This window comes from Leuciscus leuciscus (assembly GCF_965113295.1).
Source record: "Leuciscus leuciscus genome assembly, chromosome: 5".
Lineage (NCBI taxonomy): Eukaryota > Metazoa > Chordata > Actinopteri > Cypriniformes > Leuciscidae > Leuciscus > Leuciscus leuciscus.
In genome coordinates this window covers 50,785,094-50,806,089 of record NC_138729.1, presented here as the reverse complement: position 1 = coordinate 50,806,089, position 20,996 = coordinate 50,785,094, and the positions used below count along the sequence as shown (strand labels likewise).

Below are 20,996 nucleotides of genomic sequence, written 5' to 3'. Positions count from 1 at the left end.
TGCTACTCCATGACAGCTGTATTCATCAACTCAAGATTCAAATGGATTTTTGGCATGCTCAAAAAAGGCTTTAGATTTGCAAAGCATTGGTAACATCAATATCAGACGCACGTTTACACACAATAAGTTTAACAAAATAATATCTCCGTTTTACTTTTGAAATGCTGGTCTGAAACATGAATAACTTTTTATTATTGTTTAGTTTTAGTGGAATTGAGCTTTTTGGAAGGAAACAGCAGAATCCGTGGTTGTATGATCTGTGTGTTCCCATGTGTGGCACCTGTGGAGTTTTTTACTTTCCTTTTTCCTGTAAATCAAAGCTCATCCTATTAGTCAGCTTGTAGCCGGAGATCAAGGTTGTGTCAGCGGGTGAGAGCGGCGCGGGTTAGCAACTCAGCGCAGCATGTGGTGCCATGGGCACACACACACACACACACACACTCACACTCACACTCATACTCATATGATTAAATCACATGATTTAACTTTTGTCTTTGCTCACACAGGTGTGTGTGTGGTGTTTAGAGCATGTGACCGTGACAGACTGCAGAGATAAACTGTGTGTTTCTTTTCCTATATGTGCATGTTCAGGCCTGTTTGCTCAACTAATTTTTTTTCTTTTTTCTATTGAATTGTGCAAGTATTTGGACTCTGAGCAGGAAAAACGTTGAATGCTGAACATTCCTGAGAAAGGGTTGAGAAAGACTTTCGATCCGAACGGAACTGAACACTAACAGTATTTATTGTACAACACTGATGTGTGTACTTTCTGCTCGGATGAGCAATAATCAAGAAATAAGATGCATGCATAATACTAGAGGTGCAAAACTGCATATTTGCAAGCTCAACTTTGACTCAATGGACTGGTCTTAAATGTAAATGTTATGGTAAATAAGTGGAATAATGTTTTTGAATCAGCATATTAGAATTATTTCTGAAGGATCATGTGACATAATTTCAGATGATGCTGAAAATTCAGCTTTGATCACCAGGATAAATTACATTTTAAAACATTTACATTTATGCATTTGGCAGACGCTTTTATCCAAAGCGACTTACATTGCATTTTCAATTCTCAGTTCTTGCTCTCCCTGGGAATCGAACCCATGACCATGGCGTTGCAAGGACCAACGCTCTACTGTTTGAGCTTCAGGAAAGACAGGAAAAGGTTAAATGGTCCTGTCGTGGTCAAAAATGAGCGCACTGGAAATGAATGGGAGACTCATTTAATCTAGTGGAAACTTTTGGTACTGAAGTCAAACAAAATCTTACTGAAAGCTTAAAACAAATGACAATGTTTATGGTTCTGTCATCATAACCCAATTGAAGACCTTTGGGACGATTTGGACAAACCCCCGTCACTGATGCTCGTGTGATGAATGGGTCAGGGGGTCAGTGTCATCACTACATTTTGACTTGTTCTCCTCTTTCTTTCAGACTGTGTGTCTCGTGAGCTGTCGCCGCGGTGAGGTGCGAGACCCGTCGTGGAGAGGAGAGCTGGCGCAAAGCAGTCGAGACTAAAGAAAAGCACACCTGCCGAGAAAATGGTGAGTGATGTGAATTTCAAAAGAACAGCAAAGCAAACACACACCTAATGAGGTGCAAGTTAAAGGGAAAAACTTGATGCAAAGGAAAAAATAACTGCACCCTTTTCTCTAGAATTTTACGTTTTTTTTGTGTGTTTTTTTTTTTCATTGGAATGGTACGAAACTGGGTAAAGGTTTTGGCACTTGCTGTGTGAACACACAAAAAAGAATTATGGACATGATTCGAAAAGGTTAAATGGTCCTGTCGTGGTCAAAAATGTAATCTAGTGGAAACTTTTGGTACTGCAGTCAAACACGATCTTATTAAACTCATTTAAGATATCAAGCTCCAATTTGCAACACAACTTGTTTAGATTTATGGCTTTGATTTTCTTGCAGTTAACAATACACGTAAAATTATTTTACTTTAAGTTCACTAACTTTTTTGACTTCAGCAATAATCTGCCAAGTGTCGTCTTTGTAAAGAGATCAAACTGAAGTCTGTTGCTCTAAAGCATTCAAGATTTACGACAGTTTAAGTTGGAAATGTAATTTTCAGGTCAATGCTCAAAAATTGAATAAATGGATTATAAATAAAAAAACATTATCAAACTAAAATATAGTACATTCATTTCATTGACAAAAAATAAATAATAATTTGTTAATTTTTGACCCACATGCGAAGAGCACAAGAGAGTTACGCACATTTATTACCAGTGTTTCGGCACAGCAAGTGGCCTTTGTCAAGGTGACGTGGGTCCATCATGAAATCTGCGGAGTGTCACAATACTACAACACATCTTTTCTCTGATTTAGATTAGTAATATGATATTTTGGGCTGTTTTTGTGAGCGGTTGCAAATTTCCAAGGGTCATCTGAGGATAAACCTACAGTTTATTTGGTTAGGTACTTTTTGAGTGCTTCAAATCCATGCATGCTTTCGGCGCTGTGGTCTCCGCGGGCCGGGGCAGATGGGAACGGTGCTCTTTGGCTCGATGCACACTAAAGAAATGCCTTTCGGCTGTAAGTTCAAGCCAAAACATCTGTCACCTTTATGAAACAAGCCTTCCTTTATTGGCAGATCAGAGCGGAGTGAAGACTGATGTGTGGATGTAGTGATTTCCCTCTTTAGATTGCATGTTGTGTGTGTTTGGACTCCAGTCTGACCCCGCGTTATTAATGGTTGTGATGGCTTGCATTCCCTTCTCTTCCTGTTTTTCACTTTCTGCTCTTCCAGAGTGAACTTTCCCCATAAACTCCCATGCAGGAGTGAACAGATGTTGGGAAGGTCTTTGATGTTTGCGTGTAAGTGTTTGAAGAAATGTCGAAGATACCTGCACATATCCGCTCTTAAACGCTGACTGATGCAAATGTTTGACTTTCTATGTCGTGTTTGGAGTTTTATTGGATACCCCTTTTAGGCCAATCAGCGAACACTAAACATCACTGTTAGCTCTTATAGTCCTGGTTTAGACCCGACTCTGAAGTAGGAGCTAATTTAGTTCCTCCAAAAGAGTTCCTAAAACTAAAATCGTTCCTAGTTCCTGCGGTGCGAAACATGACAAAATCCGGGAACTTCCACCAATAGTTCTAGGAACTATGAAAAGGTTCCTCTGGTGTGAAAGCCCCTTTGGTCTTAAAAAGCTTGCATTATTCTCTTGTATAAGACCATAATAGACTTCAGAGGCTCAAAACTTCAACTGAAGTCTGTTGCTCTAAAGCACTGATTCAAGATTCACCAGAGTTTAAGTTGGAAATGTTACCTTCAGGTCTATGCTCAAAAAGGGAATAAATGGATTATAAATACAGCGTTTCGTTAAAAAAAAAATCCCCTAAAAATATTCAATAGAAAACATTATCGAACTAGAATATAGTACTTTCATTTCATTGACAAAAACAAATAAATTGGGTAACTTTTGACCCACATGCGAAGAGCACAAGAGGGTTAAACACATTTATTACCAGCGTTTCGGCACAACAAGTGGCCTTTGTCAGGTGACGTGGGTCCATCATGAAATCTGCGGAGTGTCACAACGCAATAACTTGTAGATTTAGGTCAGTAATATGACATTTTGGGCTGTTTTTGTGAGCTGTTGCAAATTTCCAAGGGGTCACCTGAGGATAAACCTACAGTATATTTGGCTAGGTACTTTTTGTGTGCTTCAAATCCTTGTGTTGGAAAGGTGTTTTTTGTGTGGTGTTCTGCAGAACGTGGATGTTTATCACGTCACCAGAACTGAACATCATAAATCATTAGGCTTGAGTAACTCGAGTACCATCTTGTAGTTGTGGATGTTTTTTGGGCTCTTGATTTAAAAAAAAAACTTTACTTAGTTTCTCTAGTTGTTTTTTCCATTAGGATGTGGCGCTCCGAGCGAGCGAACGCGTCCCCTCGGCGCTCATTAAACACTTAGTGCGCTGCGTAAACAAAGCACGGCTTGTGCCTCATTTTCCTCAAGCCCGGTTGTAAACCTCTGTGTTTAAGAGAGTGTGCTGCACTGCGGCCCATCCAGAACTGAGCTCGTGCCAAGAGCTGCTCAAACTCTCAGTAGAAACCATGCTGGTGTCTCATTGCAACAGAACCAGAACCAGAACCTGCCCATTACAGTCGCCTTTTAGTGTGTGAGTGTGAGTGTGAGTGTGAGTGTGAGTGTGAGTGTGAGTGTGAGTGTGAGTGTGAGTGTGAGTGTGAGTGTGAGTGTGAGTGTGAGTGTGAGTGTGAGTGACCTGGGCCTGATGCCGGTTCTGGGTTCTGCTCGAGTGGAGATGGTCAATGGTTCTCACTGGCCCGTTGCGGCCAAAGTTTCCATTGCGCTCTTTAATAGGGGTGTAACAATATATCATGTCACGATATATCGCAATACAAAAATGCATCAATATGTATTGTGTATAGTGAAAAAATTGGGAAAAAAGAGTTTTAGTGTCAGTACTACATTAAACTACTATATATAATGTATAATAATGCAATGAGGGAATATTTGTGGGTCCTGATAATCCCAAATATTTTGTTACCAGTAAAAAGTGGCCTACATTATTTTAAATATATCTAGTCAGTGACAGAGATCAAGAAAATTTGTCTGAAATAATTCAGTATTTTCAGCTTCAGAATCATGAATATTGTTATTCTGGTGTCTCTGTGGTCCTGCTTTGGGTTTCAGAACCAAGTCCAAGACTATTAATTTACACACACAATGTAAAACCAAATTTAGCATTTTAATCAACAGTTTATTTTTGTTAACTAATGTCTTGGAGAATCCCAATAATGTCGTATTGTGAGTTCAGTATCGTGATATGTATCGAGTCGTGACATGAGGGTATCGTTACACCGTGTCCTAACTGCACGTCGCGCTGGAACAACAAACACAAAGTGTGGCGATGATAATCTCAGGGACTGTTTATGTGCTCTATAATGTTAAAAGCGTGTAATGTGACTCTGAATATCATTTAGTGCTCCAGCTTTGTAGCTGTAAAAGCAACAATGGACAATCTTGAAATTCAGATCTTGAAATTTAAGGTGTGGTTGATTTGATTTCACTTTTCTAACTTTTAGTTAGTGTGTAATGTTGCTGTTTGAGCATAAACAACATCTGCAAAGTTACAACTCTCAAAGTTCAAAGCAAAGGGAGATATTTGCTTTTAAAGAAATGGCTTTTTAAGGACTACAACAAACGGCTGGTAGAGACTACACCACATTCCTCCCGGGTTAGTGACATCACCAACCCTAGAATTTACATAAACCCCACCCCCTGAACACGATTTATAGATTATCAAGACAGAATATGCTAATCAATGACTAGAAGATAACTACACATCAGCTTCATAAATTCATCATCTAACCATTCAGAAATGTCCTGTTGCTTCTACATGTTGTCACTTCTTCTTGAGTCTCTCCATCATTGTCTGACTCCGGTTTGAACATAAAAGGCTAAAAGTGTTTGAAATTTTCAGTGCATGTGTGTGTGTGTGAGGTAAAAGGACACAAGCTCTTGAAGCTCCGCCCCCTGTGCCAGGAGCAGCAGCTCATTTGCATTTAAAGAGGCATACACAAAAACTGTGTGTTTTTGCTCACCCTCAAAAAGTGACAATTTTAACATGCTATATAAAAATATCTGTGGGGTATTTTGAGCTAAAACTTCACACACACACACACACACACTCTGGGGACATCAGAGACTTATTTCACATCTTGTGAAAAGGGGCATTATACCACCCCTTTAAACAAATGGAAACAAGAACGTTCAAACTGTGAACAAACAAGCGTATTCTTTGACAAAGATTGTTTTAGTAACTCAGTAGCCTATGTATTTTTAATAATGTTTAAATGGTGTAATATATGATTATGTAGCGACTTATCCATTTTCTTGCGAGTGCCGTCAAGATTACTCTCTGGTGCCGTGAGACTCCGCACACACACTGTTCTGATTGGCTGTGGGTTTTGATTGATTTCGACACACATCGCCGTCGCGTCTAGTGTGGACAGACAAATAATTTTTCGCTGGAATCTTATCGCTTCGCCTCCGGTTAGGACACGGAGTTACACCCCTAAGCTTTTAATTGTGTTGCGCAACACAGTTCCTGTGAAGATGTTCTGAATGTGATCATTTGGACTGTTTTTCTTATTGCCTGCTCTCTTGAGACTCCATTTGGAAAATTAGCTCATGTTTTTTGTTGTCATTGTAAAATGATCCTCATGAGCGTTTTCCGTTGAGAAAATGTATTGTGTAAAATATGTTTCACATGTTTCCATTCTTATCCATTCAGAATCTGAGCTGATGTAATCAAGTGTAGAGTGATGACTTATTTGTGTAGGTTATTTTCCGCATGGTATTGTGTGGTAAGAGTTGAGGAAAAGGATCTTTTACCTTGTTTTTGTCTGTGTGAAGGTGGGGCTGAACACGCCACTGTGAAACTGTCCCGCATGAGCTCACCTGTGCGCCTCTGTCCTCCGAATGGAAACATTACAGAGTAACTGGGTACAGTTTCAGTGGTAAAACACAGGCTGAGATGTTTTATGGCCCCAGGAGCTTCAAACAAACCCATTAAGACTCTGGAGTTACAGTGAAACCAGTAAATATAGATGAACATGAATCATTCTCAATGAAAATTTCCATGACAGTACTGTAGACTGATAGATAAAAACAGATCTGTCTATCAATCAATTGGCCGTTCTATCATTCTCTCTATCATTCTATTTATTGGTTGTTCTATCAGTCGTTTTATAGTTTCTTCTATCGGTCATTCAGATAGAATGACATCTGTTCTATCGGTTGTTCCATCTGTCATCTGTTCCATCTGTCATTCTATCTATCGGTTGTTCTATCGTTCCATCTATCGGTTGTTCTATCGTTCCATCTATCAGTCATTCTATTTATTGGTTGTTCTATCAGTCGTTTTATAGTTTCTTCTATCGGTCGTTCAGATAGAATGACGTCTGTTCTATCGGTCGTTCCATCTGTCATTCTATCTATCGTTCTATCGTTCCATCTATTGGTCGTTCTATCGTTCCATCTGTCATTTGTTCCATCTGTCATTCTATCTATCGTTCTATCTATCGGTCGTTCTATCGTTTCTTCTATCAGTTGTTCTATCAGTCGTTCCATCTGTTGAACAGATATACGAACAGTCTGATAGATGGAACGCCCGATAGAATGAGATGGATGATCGGTCATTCCATCTGTCATTCTATCGCTCGTTCCATCTGTCAATCAATCGTTCCATCTATCGCTCATTCTAGCTGTCCATCTGTTCTATGCATTAGTCTAAAGTAAACAATGGAACAATGGCGTTCCTATCGGTTGTTCCATCTATTGCTCATGCAATCCTATTTATCAGTCGTTCCATCTATCGCTCATTCTATCCTTCTGTCTATTGGGCGTTCCATCTATCATTCTATGCTTCTATCTATCAGTCGTTCTATCTATTGCTCATTCTGTCTATCATTGTATCGTTCTATCTATCGTTCTATTGTTCTATCTATCTGAATGGTTAGAGTTATTCATATGTAATGGTGTTTTTATTTGTCTACTTTATTATCTTGTATCACTCAGAATATTGGACATCACTCAACATGTTTGATGTTCACAAGTTGTTGTACGTTGATGAACGATTATGACAGTGATTGTTTACTTTAGACTAATGCTCTGATGGATCGTGCAATTAAGAGTCGGTTGTTGGTGTTTTGCAACATCCGTCATGCATGTGTTACGTGCACGTCAGGTTACAGGAGAACGGTGTGTATGCGAGACATGAGGAGTGTGTGTGTTGTGCTGAAACGTCAGGTTGTCTATGGCAGGGTCTCTTGGCCTTTCCCTAAAAATAGGTGTCATGGAGTCAGAAGGCCACATCTGCACCAGCGCTACCCTCTGAAGGGTGTGTGTGTGTCCATCTGTTCTATCGGGCGTTCCATCTATCGCTCATTCTATCCTTCTATCTATTGGGCGTTCAATCTATCATTCTATCGGTCGTTCCATCTATCGCTCATTCTATCCTTCTATCTATTGGGCGTTCCATCTATCGCTCATTCTATCCTTCTATCTATTGGGCGTTCCATCTATCATTCTATCGGTCGTTCCATTTATCGCTCATTCTATCCTTCTATCTATTGGGTGTTCCATCTATCGCTCATTCTATCCTTCTATCTATTGGGCGTTCCATCTATCGCTCATTCTATCCTTCTATCTATTGGGCGTTCCATCTATCATTCTATCGGTCGTTCCATCTATCGCTCATTCTATCCTTCTATCTATCGGTCGTTCCATCTATCGCTCATTCTATCCTTCTATCTATTGGGCATTCCATCTATCATTCTATCGGTCGTTCCATCTATCGCTCATTCTATCCTTCTATCTATCGGTCGTTCCATCTATCGCTCATTCTATCCTTCTATCTATCGGTCGTTCCATCTATCATTCTATCAGTCGTTCCATCTATCGCTCATTCTATCCTTCTATCTATTGGGCGTTCCATCTATCATTCTATCAGTCGTTCCATCTATTGCTCATTCTATCCTTCTATCTATCGGTGGTTCTATCTATTTTATCATTCTGTCTATCATTGTATCGTTCTATCGTTCTATCTATCGTTCTATTGTTCTATCTATCTGAATGGTTAGAGTTATTCATGTATAATGGTTTTTATTTGTCTACTTTATTATCTTGTATCACTCAGAATATTGGACATCACTCAACATGTTTGATGTTCACAAGTTGTTGTACGTTGATGAACGATTATGACAGTGATTGTTTACTTTAGACTAATGCTCTGATGGATCGTGCAATTAAGAGTCGGTTGTTGGTGTTTTGCAACATCCGTCATGCATGTGTTACGTGCACGTCAGGTTACAGGAGAACGGTGTGTATGCGAGACGTGAGGAGTGTGTGTGTTGTGCTGAAAGGTCAGGTTGTCTATGGCAGGGTCTCTTGGCCTTTCCTAAAAATAGGTGTCATGGAGTCAGAAGGCCACATCTGCACCAGCGCTACCCATGTGTGTGTGTGTGTGTGTGTGTGTGTGTGTGTGTGTGTGTGTGTGAATACATCCATGTTGCTCAGTTAGATGCTGTATCTGTAATTGTGTCGTGACTTTTTATCTTAAAGAGCTTAAATCATTCATTGTCATGCGCCGGTGCTCTTCCTCTCGGTCACGACAACAGAGATGAAGAGAGGCCACGCTAATGTCTCGGCTTTCACTCTCACCTTAGATCAGATGGAAATACAGTGTCCAGATTAAACGTCTGCTCTTAAATTTAAATGTAATTAAATTGAACCCGGCCCGAATTTATTAATTAAAAAAATAAATATATTTTTATGTTGCATTTTAAAGCAAGCTCCTCATGATGCTTATGATGCTTCTCATGATGCTTACACGAAAAAGAGAACAATAAAACAAAACTTATACATAAGAGAATAAAATCAAGTAAAAGCTATCCTAGAAATGTATATTTTTTAAATTGACGTTTAGAAATTTAAAAGTGGGATACTGATTAATAATTCACCCTTATGTTGACTTAAAGGAGGCATTATGTTAGTTAGAAGAAAAAAAAATGTAGTTGAAGTTTATAGTAAAAAAATGACATTTACAAAGCTCCTTTTAAGCAAACTTTCCATGTTTAGAAGTTTAAAAATGGAAATATATATATATTTAAATAAAGATATGTATGTGATGTGTGGACATAATGTTCTGCACGGTAGGAATGACCCTCGGGAACAGCACATCATGGCACGTTCGTCACGCTTTGAGCGCTTTGGAGTCTCTCTTAGTGACGGGACTGCATGTCCTTTTAGTGCAGATGCATGCTGGGAAATTGCAGAGCGAGTCTCCCTCAGCATGTCACAATGGAGACGATGGTGTTCGGAGGGAGGGAGGGGAGATGCTGAAGAATGCTTTGTCACTGGTGCCGCTGCGTATTCTCTCTCTCTCTCTCTCTCTGTGCTGTGTGTGTCGGTGTCTCTCGCTCATCGTGACTGCTCACTGATGCATCCCCTCCCCCCGCCTGCAGCATCACAGCGGATCCAGAGGCGAAACTCACCATGCAGGATGAGTTAACTTGATGAGCACGTCATTTGTGTCGCTACTAGTGATGTTTATTGTGTGTGTGTGTGTGTGCAGAGTGTGTGTGCTAGGAATGGGAATCTTAAAACGGAGTTCACCCAAAAATGACAAACATTTTTTCATTATTTCTTCACCCTCATGTTGTTCCAAATCTGTATTAGTTTCTTTCTTCAATTGGACAAAAAAAAAAATTTTTTTAATGAATGTTGGTTATCAAACGGTTAATGGACCCTATTGACTTCCATAGTACGGAAAAATACTATGGCGGTCAACGGCTGCCATCAACTGTTTGATTACATTTATAATATATCATTTTTTGTGTTCAATTGGTTCATTTTCCAGGGAATTCATAAACTGATCAAATGTAACAAGTCACTTTGGATAAAAGCATTTTCCGAATGCATAAATATAAATATATAAAATAAAAAAAATTTTTTTTAAATTAAATAATATAAAATAACATTATCAAAATTATTTTTAAAATGTAAGGGATAATATTAAAAATAAGGAATGATATAAGATGGTCAAATTTGTTATCCTAATATTAAATTCATATAAAATATAAAACAAAATGTACTCAAATTACAAACTTATTAAAATATAATAATCATAAAAAAAAATGTATTCAAAGAAAAAGAAATTGCACATGCACAACCAAGCTTCAGAACTTTATATTTTTATATTTTGTTCTCGATTTTGTTTCAGCTCGTTAAGTGAGTCAGACTGATTTAGATCAATCACAATTTGTGACTGATTCATTAAATAAGGCGTTTAATGAGTGTTTTGAGCCGGTTCTAATAAAGAACAGTGATTCCACCATTACATCTCAATGGTCAAATATCCTGCTGGTGTAATTGTTCTTTAATCATCAGCTCATCAAGTGTGGACAGACCGGTTGTGTCTGATTATGAGTGTGCGAGTCTTTCATCGTGTGTTTATTTCCCGTCTCATCCGTTTCAGACCCAAAATTGAGGAAATGCTTTTTTTTTTGTTCCAGTATTTTTGAACAGGAATGCATTAATATCTGCTGTGCTGCCATCTTGCTGAGGTTGCAAGCTGGCACTGATGAGATCTCGGTGAAGGGTGAACGCAGGAATAAAGAGAGAGAGAGAGAGAGAGAGAGAGAGCACGTGAGGGGGTGCAGTGCACGAGGGTGGAGCTTAGCATCAGGCAATACCCTTTCTAATTCTCTCCATCTCTCTCTCTCTCTCTCTCTCTCCATCTCTCTCTCGCTCTCTCTCTCTCCATCTCTCTCTCTCTATGTCTGGTCTGCGCAGTGACGCCGGTATCACTGTCTGTTCTCCTGTCTTGCTTTTCACCAACGATTTTTCTGGAATATTCTGAGCAACAGGACCATCTCCGAGTGGACATTGTGCATCTTTGTGATCGGGGTGTGTGTGTGTGTGTGTGTGAGGTGGCGAAACACACGCTGTTCTCCGCCGAGGGAAGGATGGTTTTGCCGGCTGGTCTTGCAGCGTTTCTCATCCGAGTGTGTGTGTGTGTCTCCTGGGCAAGCGCGCCATGAGCCGGACCAAACGCGTCTCCTGCTCAATGCTCAACTGCTTCGTAAGTGATGCGCTCTCTCTCTATCTGTGTGTGTGTGTGTGTGTGTGTGTGTGTGTTCTACGGAGGAAACGAGTGAAGAGAGTGAGACTGTTGTCATAAAGAGAGCAGATCTGCACATGAGCTGCTCCACAAGTTCAGGAGAAAGAAGAGATTCAGAGTATCTGGAGGCCTTCCGGCTCTCTCATTATAGACTCGCTTTATTCTAAATGTTTGAAAACTTTGGTATAACAGAGAATATTGAAATCACTTTGGTATAACTATTTATTATAATTATGTAATGTTGTTATTATTATTTATATTATTATTAGTAGTAAGAGAGTAGTAGTAGTAGTAGTAGTAGTGGAAGTAAGTTAAAAAATATCAGTATTTACCAATTATATTGTTGTTTTTTGTTAATAATTTTGTTTAGAATATAATATATTTCCACTGTTATTTTTATTATTTTTATTATTATTAATTAATTAATAATAATGAAGATTATATTATTATTTACTATTATTATTATTTAGTATAATAATTAATAATAATAATAATAATACTCAATAATTATAATAATTTATTATATTTTATATTTATTATTATTATGATTAATTTTATTATTATACTAAATAAAGGGTAAATGATAATATAGGTCTACGCTTTTCATTATTAAACCAATTAATAATAATAATAATAATAATAGTATTAGTAATGGGTAGGCCTGTCGCGATAATTAAATAACCGTCTGATCGCGATTATTTGATCTAACCGCGATTGTTTCAGACAACCGCGATTATTGCACTCTTTTATAGGCCTACGGCACAAGTCATGGACCAAAATAAATAGACAAGCACTAATTACGTTTTCCAGCAATATATTCAAAGTCATCTGAAGCCATTCCATAGCTTAATGTGAGGGACAGTATTTACATTGTTAAATTAAAGTTCACAAACTCGTCTGCAGCTGTCAATCAGTCCGTTCAGCATTCAAACTCTGCAGCTGTCAATCATTCCGTTCAGCATTCAAACAGCGCGCGTCGTCCGGTTACGACAGGATACACGGTAAAACTTTCTCCAATGTGACATTGACGTTATAATGCTTGATCTGTAGATAAAGGGCTGTGGATTTGCATAAAATGACTTTATTTTGCTGGAGTTTTTGCTGTTTCTAAATGACTCGCTTGCTACCGTGTGCCTACACAGCACAAGGACTATGAATTGGCATCAGACGCACAATAACTGGAGTTTAAAACTGTTAAGAAACAAATGATCAATAAACTGTTGCCCTCGACATTTCTTCGCTTTGTGCCGTGAACTTTTAAATGCGCACTTGTGCAGCGCTGCTCACTGTGACTCCATGTTGCTTTGAGCACATCATTCTGCACCCGCGATGCGCATACGCGCTTTGTTCCGCTCTGTTTTGAAGCGTATCATATTATCATGGTTTGTGCACATTTGTTTTTGTTAACATGTTTAGATTTTTTATTTTTTATTAAATTACTGTGCAGATGTTTTCAAAAATTACTTTTTGCTGCTGATTTATACACTCACTAAGTTTAATAAACTAATTGTCATAGCTATTGAATATATTTATTTAATATTTAAAGGTGTTAACTGTAATCTTAGGATTAAATTCATCACAATTATTTAATGAATGAAGCACAAAGCCCTAAAACAGACAATTAATCGGCATAATCGCCAAAGCCCTAACACAGACAATTAATCGGCATAACCGCAATAATTTTTTAGTCAATTAATCGTCAGCCAAATTTCATAATCGTGACAGGCCTAGTAATGGGATTATATTATATTTTACTATTATTATGTAGTATAATAAATAACAAAGATTTATTATTATTGAGGGAATTAATATTTATTATTGATGAGAATAATTATTTACCATTATTATTTAGTATAATAATAATAATACAATAATATAATATTTATTGTATTGTATTATATAATATTGTATTATTACATTATTATATTTTTTTGGTTTGATTCCTATATTTGCATGTGGTTTAACTTTCCTCTAGTTTTCTCAGATTTTTTATTGGTATTTTGACTATGTTGAGCTCTTAGTTTCCGTTTAAGATCACATGACTCCTCTAGTGCGTCACCTATAATTTTTATTTATTTATTTATTTTTATTTTATTTTTTTTTTTATTATTATTTTATTTTTTTTGGTTTGATTCCCATATTTACACGTGCTTTCTTTAACTTTCCTCTAGTTTTGTTTGATTGTTGGTATTTTGACTGTATGTTGAGCTGTTTAGTTTGTGTTTAAGATCACATGACTGGTGTAGTGCGTCTCCTATAGAGTGTGTTATGTAACTCGATGGGAACGTGATGAGATGTTATCGCAGTAGTGCTGAAGGGTGAGTCTCTCCTGCTCACTCAGCACTTCAGCGGCTCCTTCTTGACGGTAATGAGGACGTGTTACATGGAGATGGGGATGCAGGGGTGTTTGGTGTGTGTATGCAGAGGTCAGGGAGGCTCAAGGTGTTGAAGATGACCTTCTGATTGGTCCATCAGGAACACATTTGCATAAAGGACTGTAGACAATTGATGTCATGTATTAGCATGACACTTTTCCAATTTATTGGTAGATTAAAAAGAATGAAAATCAGCCTTTCTTATACAGGGATTTCTCAAGAGCAATTAGTTGACGAACCAATACATTTTTTTGAAAATATGTATATTTGCATGATGCTTCTAAGCATGAGGATGACTGTATTGGCACTAAGTTTTATTTATATTTGAGACAAACGTCCCAAATTGGACGTGAGACAAAACATTTTAAGTAACCAGAATATGTAAAATATGCACTTTTGTATATTTTGTCAAATTTCCAGCAAAAGTAACTTTTATAAAATATTTTATAAACTATTATATAATAAATGTAAAAATAACATATGTTATGGGTGTTATAATGTATTTTATGTTTGACAGATTTCCTGCAAAAATAACTATTATACAATTATATAATTTATAATATAAAATAACTATGAAATTACATAATTATAAAAAATTGCATATTTAATGCATTGGTATTTGGTATATAAAACATTTTATTCGTCAAATTTACAGCAAAAACTGTTTTTTTTTTAAACTTATTTATTATAGAATTTATAAAGTATTTATAATCCAGCAAAAAAAAGAAGCTTTTTTAATTATATTTTATAGACTAATAAAAAATAACTAAATTTATATAGACTTTATATTTGTAATCCAGCAAAAAGCTTTTTTTGAAATATATTTTATAGACTAATATATAAAATTATAACTATATTAACTATACAGTACTAAACTAGACTAACTAAAATAACTAGAACAAAAATAACTCTTTTAAAAACATGTAGTGTGTGTGTGTGTGTGCGTACATGCATTAACTTATATTTTATAGACTAATATAAAATAATTATAAAAAAGAAAAAATAATTAATAACTTTTGTAATTTATTATATAAAGCTTTTTATTAGTTGAATTTCCGTTACTGTAACACAATCACTCATGCGTGATGTTAGATGTTGGTCATAACACACACACACACACACACACACACACACACACACACACACACACACACACACACACACCTACATTAGATTGAAGATTTTCCTATATTTGATCCCGCTGTAAGTGTGTGTTCTCAGGGAGAGGCTGAGAGCAGTAAAAGGCTTTTATCAAATGAAGAAAGATTGTTCCATTCCTGTGACGTCCTCTCAGCATCTGATTAAGTAGTAATGTGAGCTGTGTGTGTGTGTGTGTGTGTGTGTGTGTGTGTGTTGTGTTCTCTACAGGCTCATGCATGTGCATATTTTGCATGTATTTTCCCGGCACGCTCGATCTATGTTTGTAGTCCCGTACGAGAGATGAGTCTGTCACACACTCGTTCGCTCGTCCCGTGAGTCACACACTCGTTCGCTCGTCCCGTGAGTCACACACTCGTCGCTCCTGGAGCCACGCTGGCAGCTGTGTTTCCTCATATGAGGTGTGTCGTGTTGAGATGCACTAAACCCTGCGGGCAGAAGTGGAGTCGTGACTAACACTCCTGCAATCTCAAAGCTTTTCCTCAAATTATATCAAGAAAATCATTTTGATGCAGCTCTATATGCATGATATACATAACTCTCAAACAGAGCAAAGTCATAATTAACAATGCAAACTCATTAATCTTGCATACTATTACGTTATATTTACATACTGTTGTGTTTATGTTGAGCGCTCTGAACAGAACTGTAAAAACTATGAAAGCATGTGGGTTATATGCACTTTCCTTCACTTATTATAATATTAATTATTATAATTCTATATGTATATAGATGGATGGATATCAGCATTATTTTTATGCGTTTAATAATATAAATATACATATATAAATGAGTATATATATTTTTATAATTTGATTTAGTTATTTTTATATTTAAATGTATATGAAGTTGATATGGATAGATGGATAGATATTGTGTGTGTGTATTATAAACTAAAAAACAAACATTTTAAACAACTTGAAAGCTAAAATAAACAAGAAAAAATATTCTTATTTTATTTGAGCAACATTTTCGTTTAGTTTAACTTTGCAAAAACTGATAAAAACTGCAGAAATATTTTTAAATAACTGACAAAAAACGCAACAATTATTATTTATATTTTCTGTTTTCACTTTAATTTTAAAGTCCAATACACTATACATACAGGACAGCGATATTCTTGTAGCAAAATATGTTTATATCGCTGTAGTAAAATGACACTAATTAAAGCAATAAGTATGACGTTGTTGGTTCACAGAGTGGACAGCAATATAATACAAACTCTAAAGCTTTTTAAATGATGTTTAAATTGACGAATAATCATAATAAATATTTATTCTGCCATATAGTATAGGCCAGTTCATTAGTTTAAGTGCAGGCAGTTAATGTTTGCCTGAAGGAGCTTGGTGCATTAATACACTGTAGTTAAACTGGTGTGTGTGTGTGTGTGTGTGTGTGTGTGTGTGTGTGTATATGTATATGTATATGTGTGTGTGTGTGTGTGTGTGTGTGTGTGTGTGTGTGTGTGTGTGTGTGTGTGTGTGAAGGCTGTAGTTTCTCTGTCCTGTTGAAGGACACTGTAGGATCTCCTGAGGCGTTCGTCTGTGGAACATGATGCTGGTTATTAGTCAAGCTCTCAGTGCAGATATGCGTGACCCTGGACTACAAAACCAGTCACATTTTAAACTGAGATGTATACAACATATGAAAGCTGGATAAATAAGCTTTCCATTGATGTATGGTTTGTTAGGATAGGACAATATTTGGTCGAGATACAACTATTAAAAATCTGGAATCTGAGGATGCAAAAAAATCGAAACATTGAGAAAATCTCCTTTAAAGTTGTTCATTTATGTTCACGATTGTGCTGCATTCACTCACACAAATACATGTTTGATATATTTACGGTAAGAAATTTACAAAATATCTTCATGGAACATGATCTTTACTTAATATCCTAATGATTTTTGGCATAAAAGAAAAATGGATAATTTTGACCCATACAATGTATTGTTGGCTATTGCCACAGATATACCCGTGCGACTCGTGACTGGTTTTGTGGTCCAGGGTTACATATTAGATTAAGGTGAAACACAATGAGTGTGTGTGTGTGTGTGTGTGTGTGTGTGTGTGCTGTCCTGCCCCAGATATCTCTGTGTATCGCTGTGTTACACGCACGTTTCGCTCCTGGTGACGCTCTGATCTTTTCAAATATTCCGGCTCCTGAAAGATTCATTAGCAGCGGGAGAGACTGAACTCAGAAGCGTTTGTTCTTCATCTCTGTTCCTCCTCTTCGTCTTTTCTTCTCTCCTCTCTGAGGTTTGATTGTTACCCAGATTGTAATTAGTGATGCACTGAAGTTTGAGCAATCCAAAAATAAATGTTCCTGTTTCGGGCGAAACTGTGGCGTTTAGCGGGTTTACGACGGGTTTAGCGATCAGCGATCAGTCTTCATTCATGATGGAACGAGATCTTCTAGTCTGTGATGTTTTCTGTTGATGCGCGAGCAAAACTGCACTGAACATCATTTGTGTTGATACTTTTGAGATCAACCACTAAGTCCCCTGTGAGAATCCAGCTTTTAATGTTGTTTATGTGTCTATGTGGTGTGTTTAATACGCTTTAATACACAAACCATGTGTAGATTCATAAGTCGACAGCATTGCTGAGTATTTTCTCCTTAAAACTGCAGTGAACCAAAGACAGTCTCAAACACACGCTTTGAAATCGCTGGTGTTTCTGACGTCACAAACTACCTTGTAACCAATCAGATCAACGTGTGATCGTCAACCAGTGGATCTCTGAGCTGAGTGAGTGAGTGGAGGCGGGGCTCATTTGCATATTCATAGAACCACGCATACTAAATGAGGCAAGGGTGTCGAGTTACAGTCAAGATATTTTAAGGCATGAGGAATTTGTTTTTGTTTTTGGTGATCAAAGATGAGTTTTAAGGGATAAAATATAATACAGGGGGACTTTAATAAAACAGCTTGTAAACATTATATTTTTACTTAATTTTTTAATGCATGTTTGAATAAATCTGTCATGAAAACAAGTTTAAAAGCCAGCGTTTAAATGTTTATGTTTTAGCAATTAAACATAATTTTATCATTAAAAAGTTTATATTTAAACTGTCATTTGTGCAATTTAGATTAATTCAACTTAATTTTCAGCTTTTGTTTTTGGCTAAATTAATACTTTTAAATTGCTGTTTTGTTTAAAAGTTCAGCTTGTGCGTCACTAGTTTTAATAGAAGTTAGAGATGCGTGCGTCTATTCAAGCACAACTAGTTTTCCCTGAAGTTGTTGGGTAATCTTGTGTTTTGCAGACGTTCTTAGTAATTGCAAACCTGTTTGTTTTAATTGCTCGACGTCAATATGAATTGTGGCTATTGTCTCAAAACGCTTCTAATTTATATTATGTAAGATATGCCTGTCACATACATTATGGATCTATATGGTACTTCCGGCATCCCGTTGGAAGAAAATTCAATTAAAATGAATGAATTGATCAAATAAATGTGACCTCCATCCACAGCACATGCTCTCAGTATACGAGTGGCTTATTGCTTGATCATTTGTTAACCGAGACCAGGCGCTTCGTGGAGAAAACGAAGCCCTTTGTGCATGGATATGTGGGAAAAGTAAACCGGAGTTGGAATTCCTGAAGTATCCATGGAAGCGAGACTCATTCATGGATGAATGCTTGTCTGGAAGTGTTTGAATGAGTTTTAATCTCAATAGCTGTCCTGTAATAATCTCTAAAAGTCAATCTAACTCATGCACTTCCCACAGGATTACAATAGATGATGATTGTTTTTAATGAATTAAACCAATAGCTGTCCCGTTCCAAAAACCTCTTTCAGTAATTTCATTCATGCTCTGTTCTGTAACACGATAGAGAACTGAAGCTGGCTCGGATGACGGGACATGGCAGAAAATAATCCAGTGAGTGACACAAACCAGTGTTATTTTAGTCAAGTCAAGTTTATTTGTATAGCGCTTTTCACAATACAGATTGTATCAAAGCAGCTTCACAGTATTAAATTAAAATAATACAACAAAGTTTGTTTCAAGAGGAATTTATTGATTGATAAAATAAAATAAAATATCCCCATAATATCCCTGTTATTTCCATAATATCCCTGTTATCCCTAAAATACTGTTATTTTAGTATTATCTATAAACTATTGTAGTTATTCATATTTTGAATTGGCTTTTTTTTTTTATCTTCTCGCTTCATTTTATTTTTAGTATGTTTTAGTAATGTTATGTGTTTTTGCCCTTTTTTTAATTATTATTATTATTATAAAAATTAAAATTGTATTTATTTATTATTATTATATATATTTTTTTCATATTTACCTTTTATTTTTATTTCAGTTTTAGTAATTTTAGTACCTTGACTTTTTCACCGTTGGAAAAATGTTTTCAATAAGACTTGGCTGCCTATATGATTGTTAGGTCGCACCGATTTCAAAAAATGTACCGTCTTGCTTTAGAAAAAGGCGTTTTTCTTCTCTATTGCCAAATAGATAGAAAACTTCAATACCCATAATGCACTGGGCATGTTGCCGTCCAAGGCCACGCCCACCAGTCTGCTATTGATTCGCTTAACAGAGTCAAATACCGCCTTGCTTTAGAAGGAAATACTTCTCAGCAAACTTTTACTCATAATGCTGTCGACTTGTATTGTTCCTGGATGCAAGAATTCAGAGAGTAAACGTTCAGTGGGAGTGAGTTACTTTTTAAGTTTCCAGTAAAGGATTCAGTGGATAAAGGCTGCAAATAATCATAAATACAAACAGAACGCCGTGAAATCTGCAAAACCTCCATATTTGTAGTCAACATTTCAATCTGGATGACCATGAACACAGTGTTTTAGACCAGACGGAAGGGAAAAACAAAACAAAACGTATCGCGTTCTGGTAAGAAAGCTGTTGTCATAGTGTTACATTTCTACCAGACAAAGTATGATATAATTACCAGTGATAAACCTATTCTTACAATAACTCTTCTGTTAATAACCCTCTGATGATCAGACTGTCCGTGGGCAGAGATGCAAAAATGCAGAAGTATAATGTGTCGTTTTCACGAAAACCCTGGAGCTGTCAAAAGACTTGACAAATAATTGTACATTTCTCGGAGAACGAGTAAACCTTCTGCATTTACTACCGACATTGTAACAAAACAAAGCGGATTGAAAATGGCTGAAATTACACTTTTACCTTATTTAGTTAGTTGTTAATGCAATAATAATAATAAAAAAAAATAATCATATATATTTATTTTATTTTATTTTATTTTATTTTATTTTATTTTATTTTATTTTATTTTATTTTAATTTATTTAATTTATTTTATTTATTTTATTTATTTTATTTATTTTATTTATTTTATTTATTTTATTTATTTTATTTATTTTATTTATTTTATTTATTTTATTTATTTTATTTCAGTCCTATTTTAGTTTTCATTTATCTTATTATCTATACATTAATCTAAGTTTTAGTTTTTTTGTGTGTTTTTGTAATTTTTATATATTTTTTTCAATGTTAATTTTAATGCAATAAAAAAAATCATCTTATATATATTTTTATTTCAGCACTATTCTTTAGTTTTCATTGATCTTATCATTTATCTATACATTAGCCTAAGTTTTAGTATTTTTTTGTGTGTGTGTGTGTTTTTGTAATTTTTATAATTTTTCAATATCGCATTTATATTTGAATTTTAGTTTTACTACTTAGTACTTAAACTTTTATTATTTTTTATTATTTCCCATGGTTATTTAAAAGTTATAACATAAAATTTTTTTGCATTTCCAGCAAAAGTAACTATATGATG

The 20,996-nt window shown here is 36.0% G+C and overlaps 1 protein-coding gene and 2 long non-coding RNA genes across 6 annotated transcripts in view; 1 reads left to right on the top strand and 2 right to left on the bottom strand.

Annotated features, from left to right (window-relative positions):
- The window catches only part of mtmr4 (myotubularin related protein 4), a 100,306-nt gene that overhangs the window by 14,295 nt on the left and 65,015 nt on the right, over nucleotides 1–20,996 (top strand). For 2 of the 4 annotated variants that reach the window (XM_082171212.1, XM_082171213.1), the window contains exon 2: nucleotides 1,438–1,547. In XM_082171212.1, the coding sequence (XP_082027338.1) occupies nucleotides 1,545–1,547 (3 nt within the window). In that variant the 5' untranslated portion in view covers nucleotides 1,438–1,544. Of the gene's footprint in view, nucleotides 1–1,437; nucleotides 1,548–10,733; nucleotides 11,640–20,996 lie in introns of those variants that run through there. The other 2 variants (XM_082171210.1, XM_082171211.1) reach the window with 2 other exon arrangements.
- Nucleotides 3,431–20,996, bottom strand: part of LOC309499849 — a 61,874-nt gene continuing 44,308 nt past the window's right edge. Inside the window, exon 2 of the long non-coding RNA XR_014206362.1 lies at nucleotides 3,431–5,681. This is a non-coding gene — a long non-coding RNA (uncharacterized lncRNA). The remainder of the gene's footprint in view (nucleotides 5,682–20,996) is intronic.
- Nucleotides 15,147–20,996, bottom strand: part of LOC309499862 — a 39,441-nt gene continuing 33,591 nt past the window's right edge. The window contains exon 2 of the long non-coding RNA XR_014206374.1: nucleotides 15,147–16,947. This is a non-coding gene — a long non-coding RNA (uncharacterized lncRNA). The remainder of the gene's footprint in view (nucleotides 16,948–20,996) is intronic.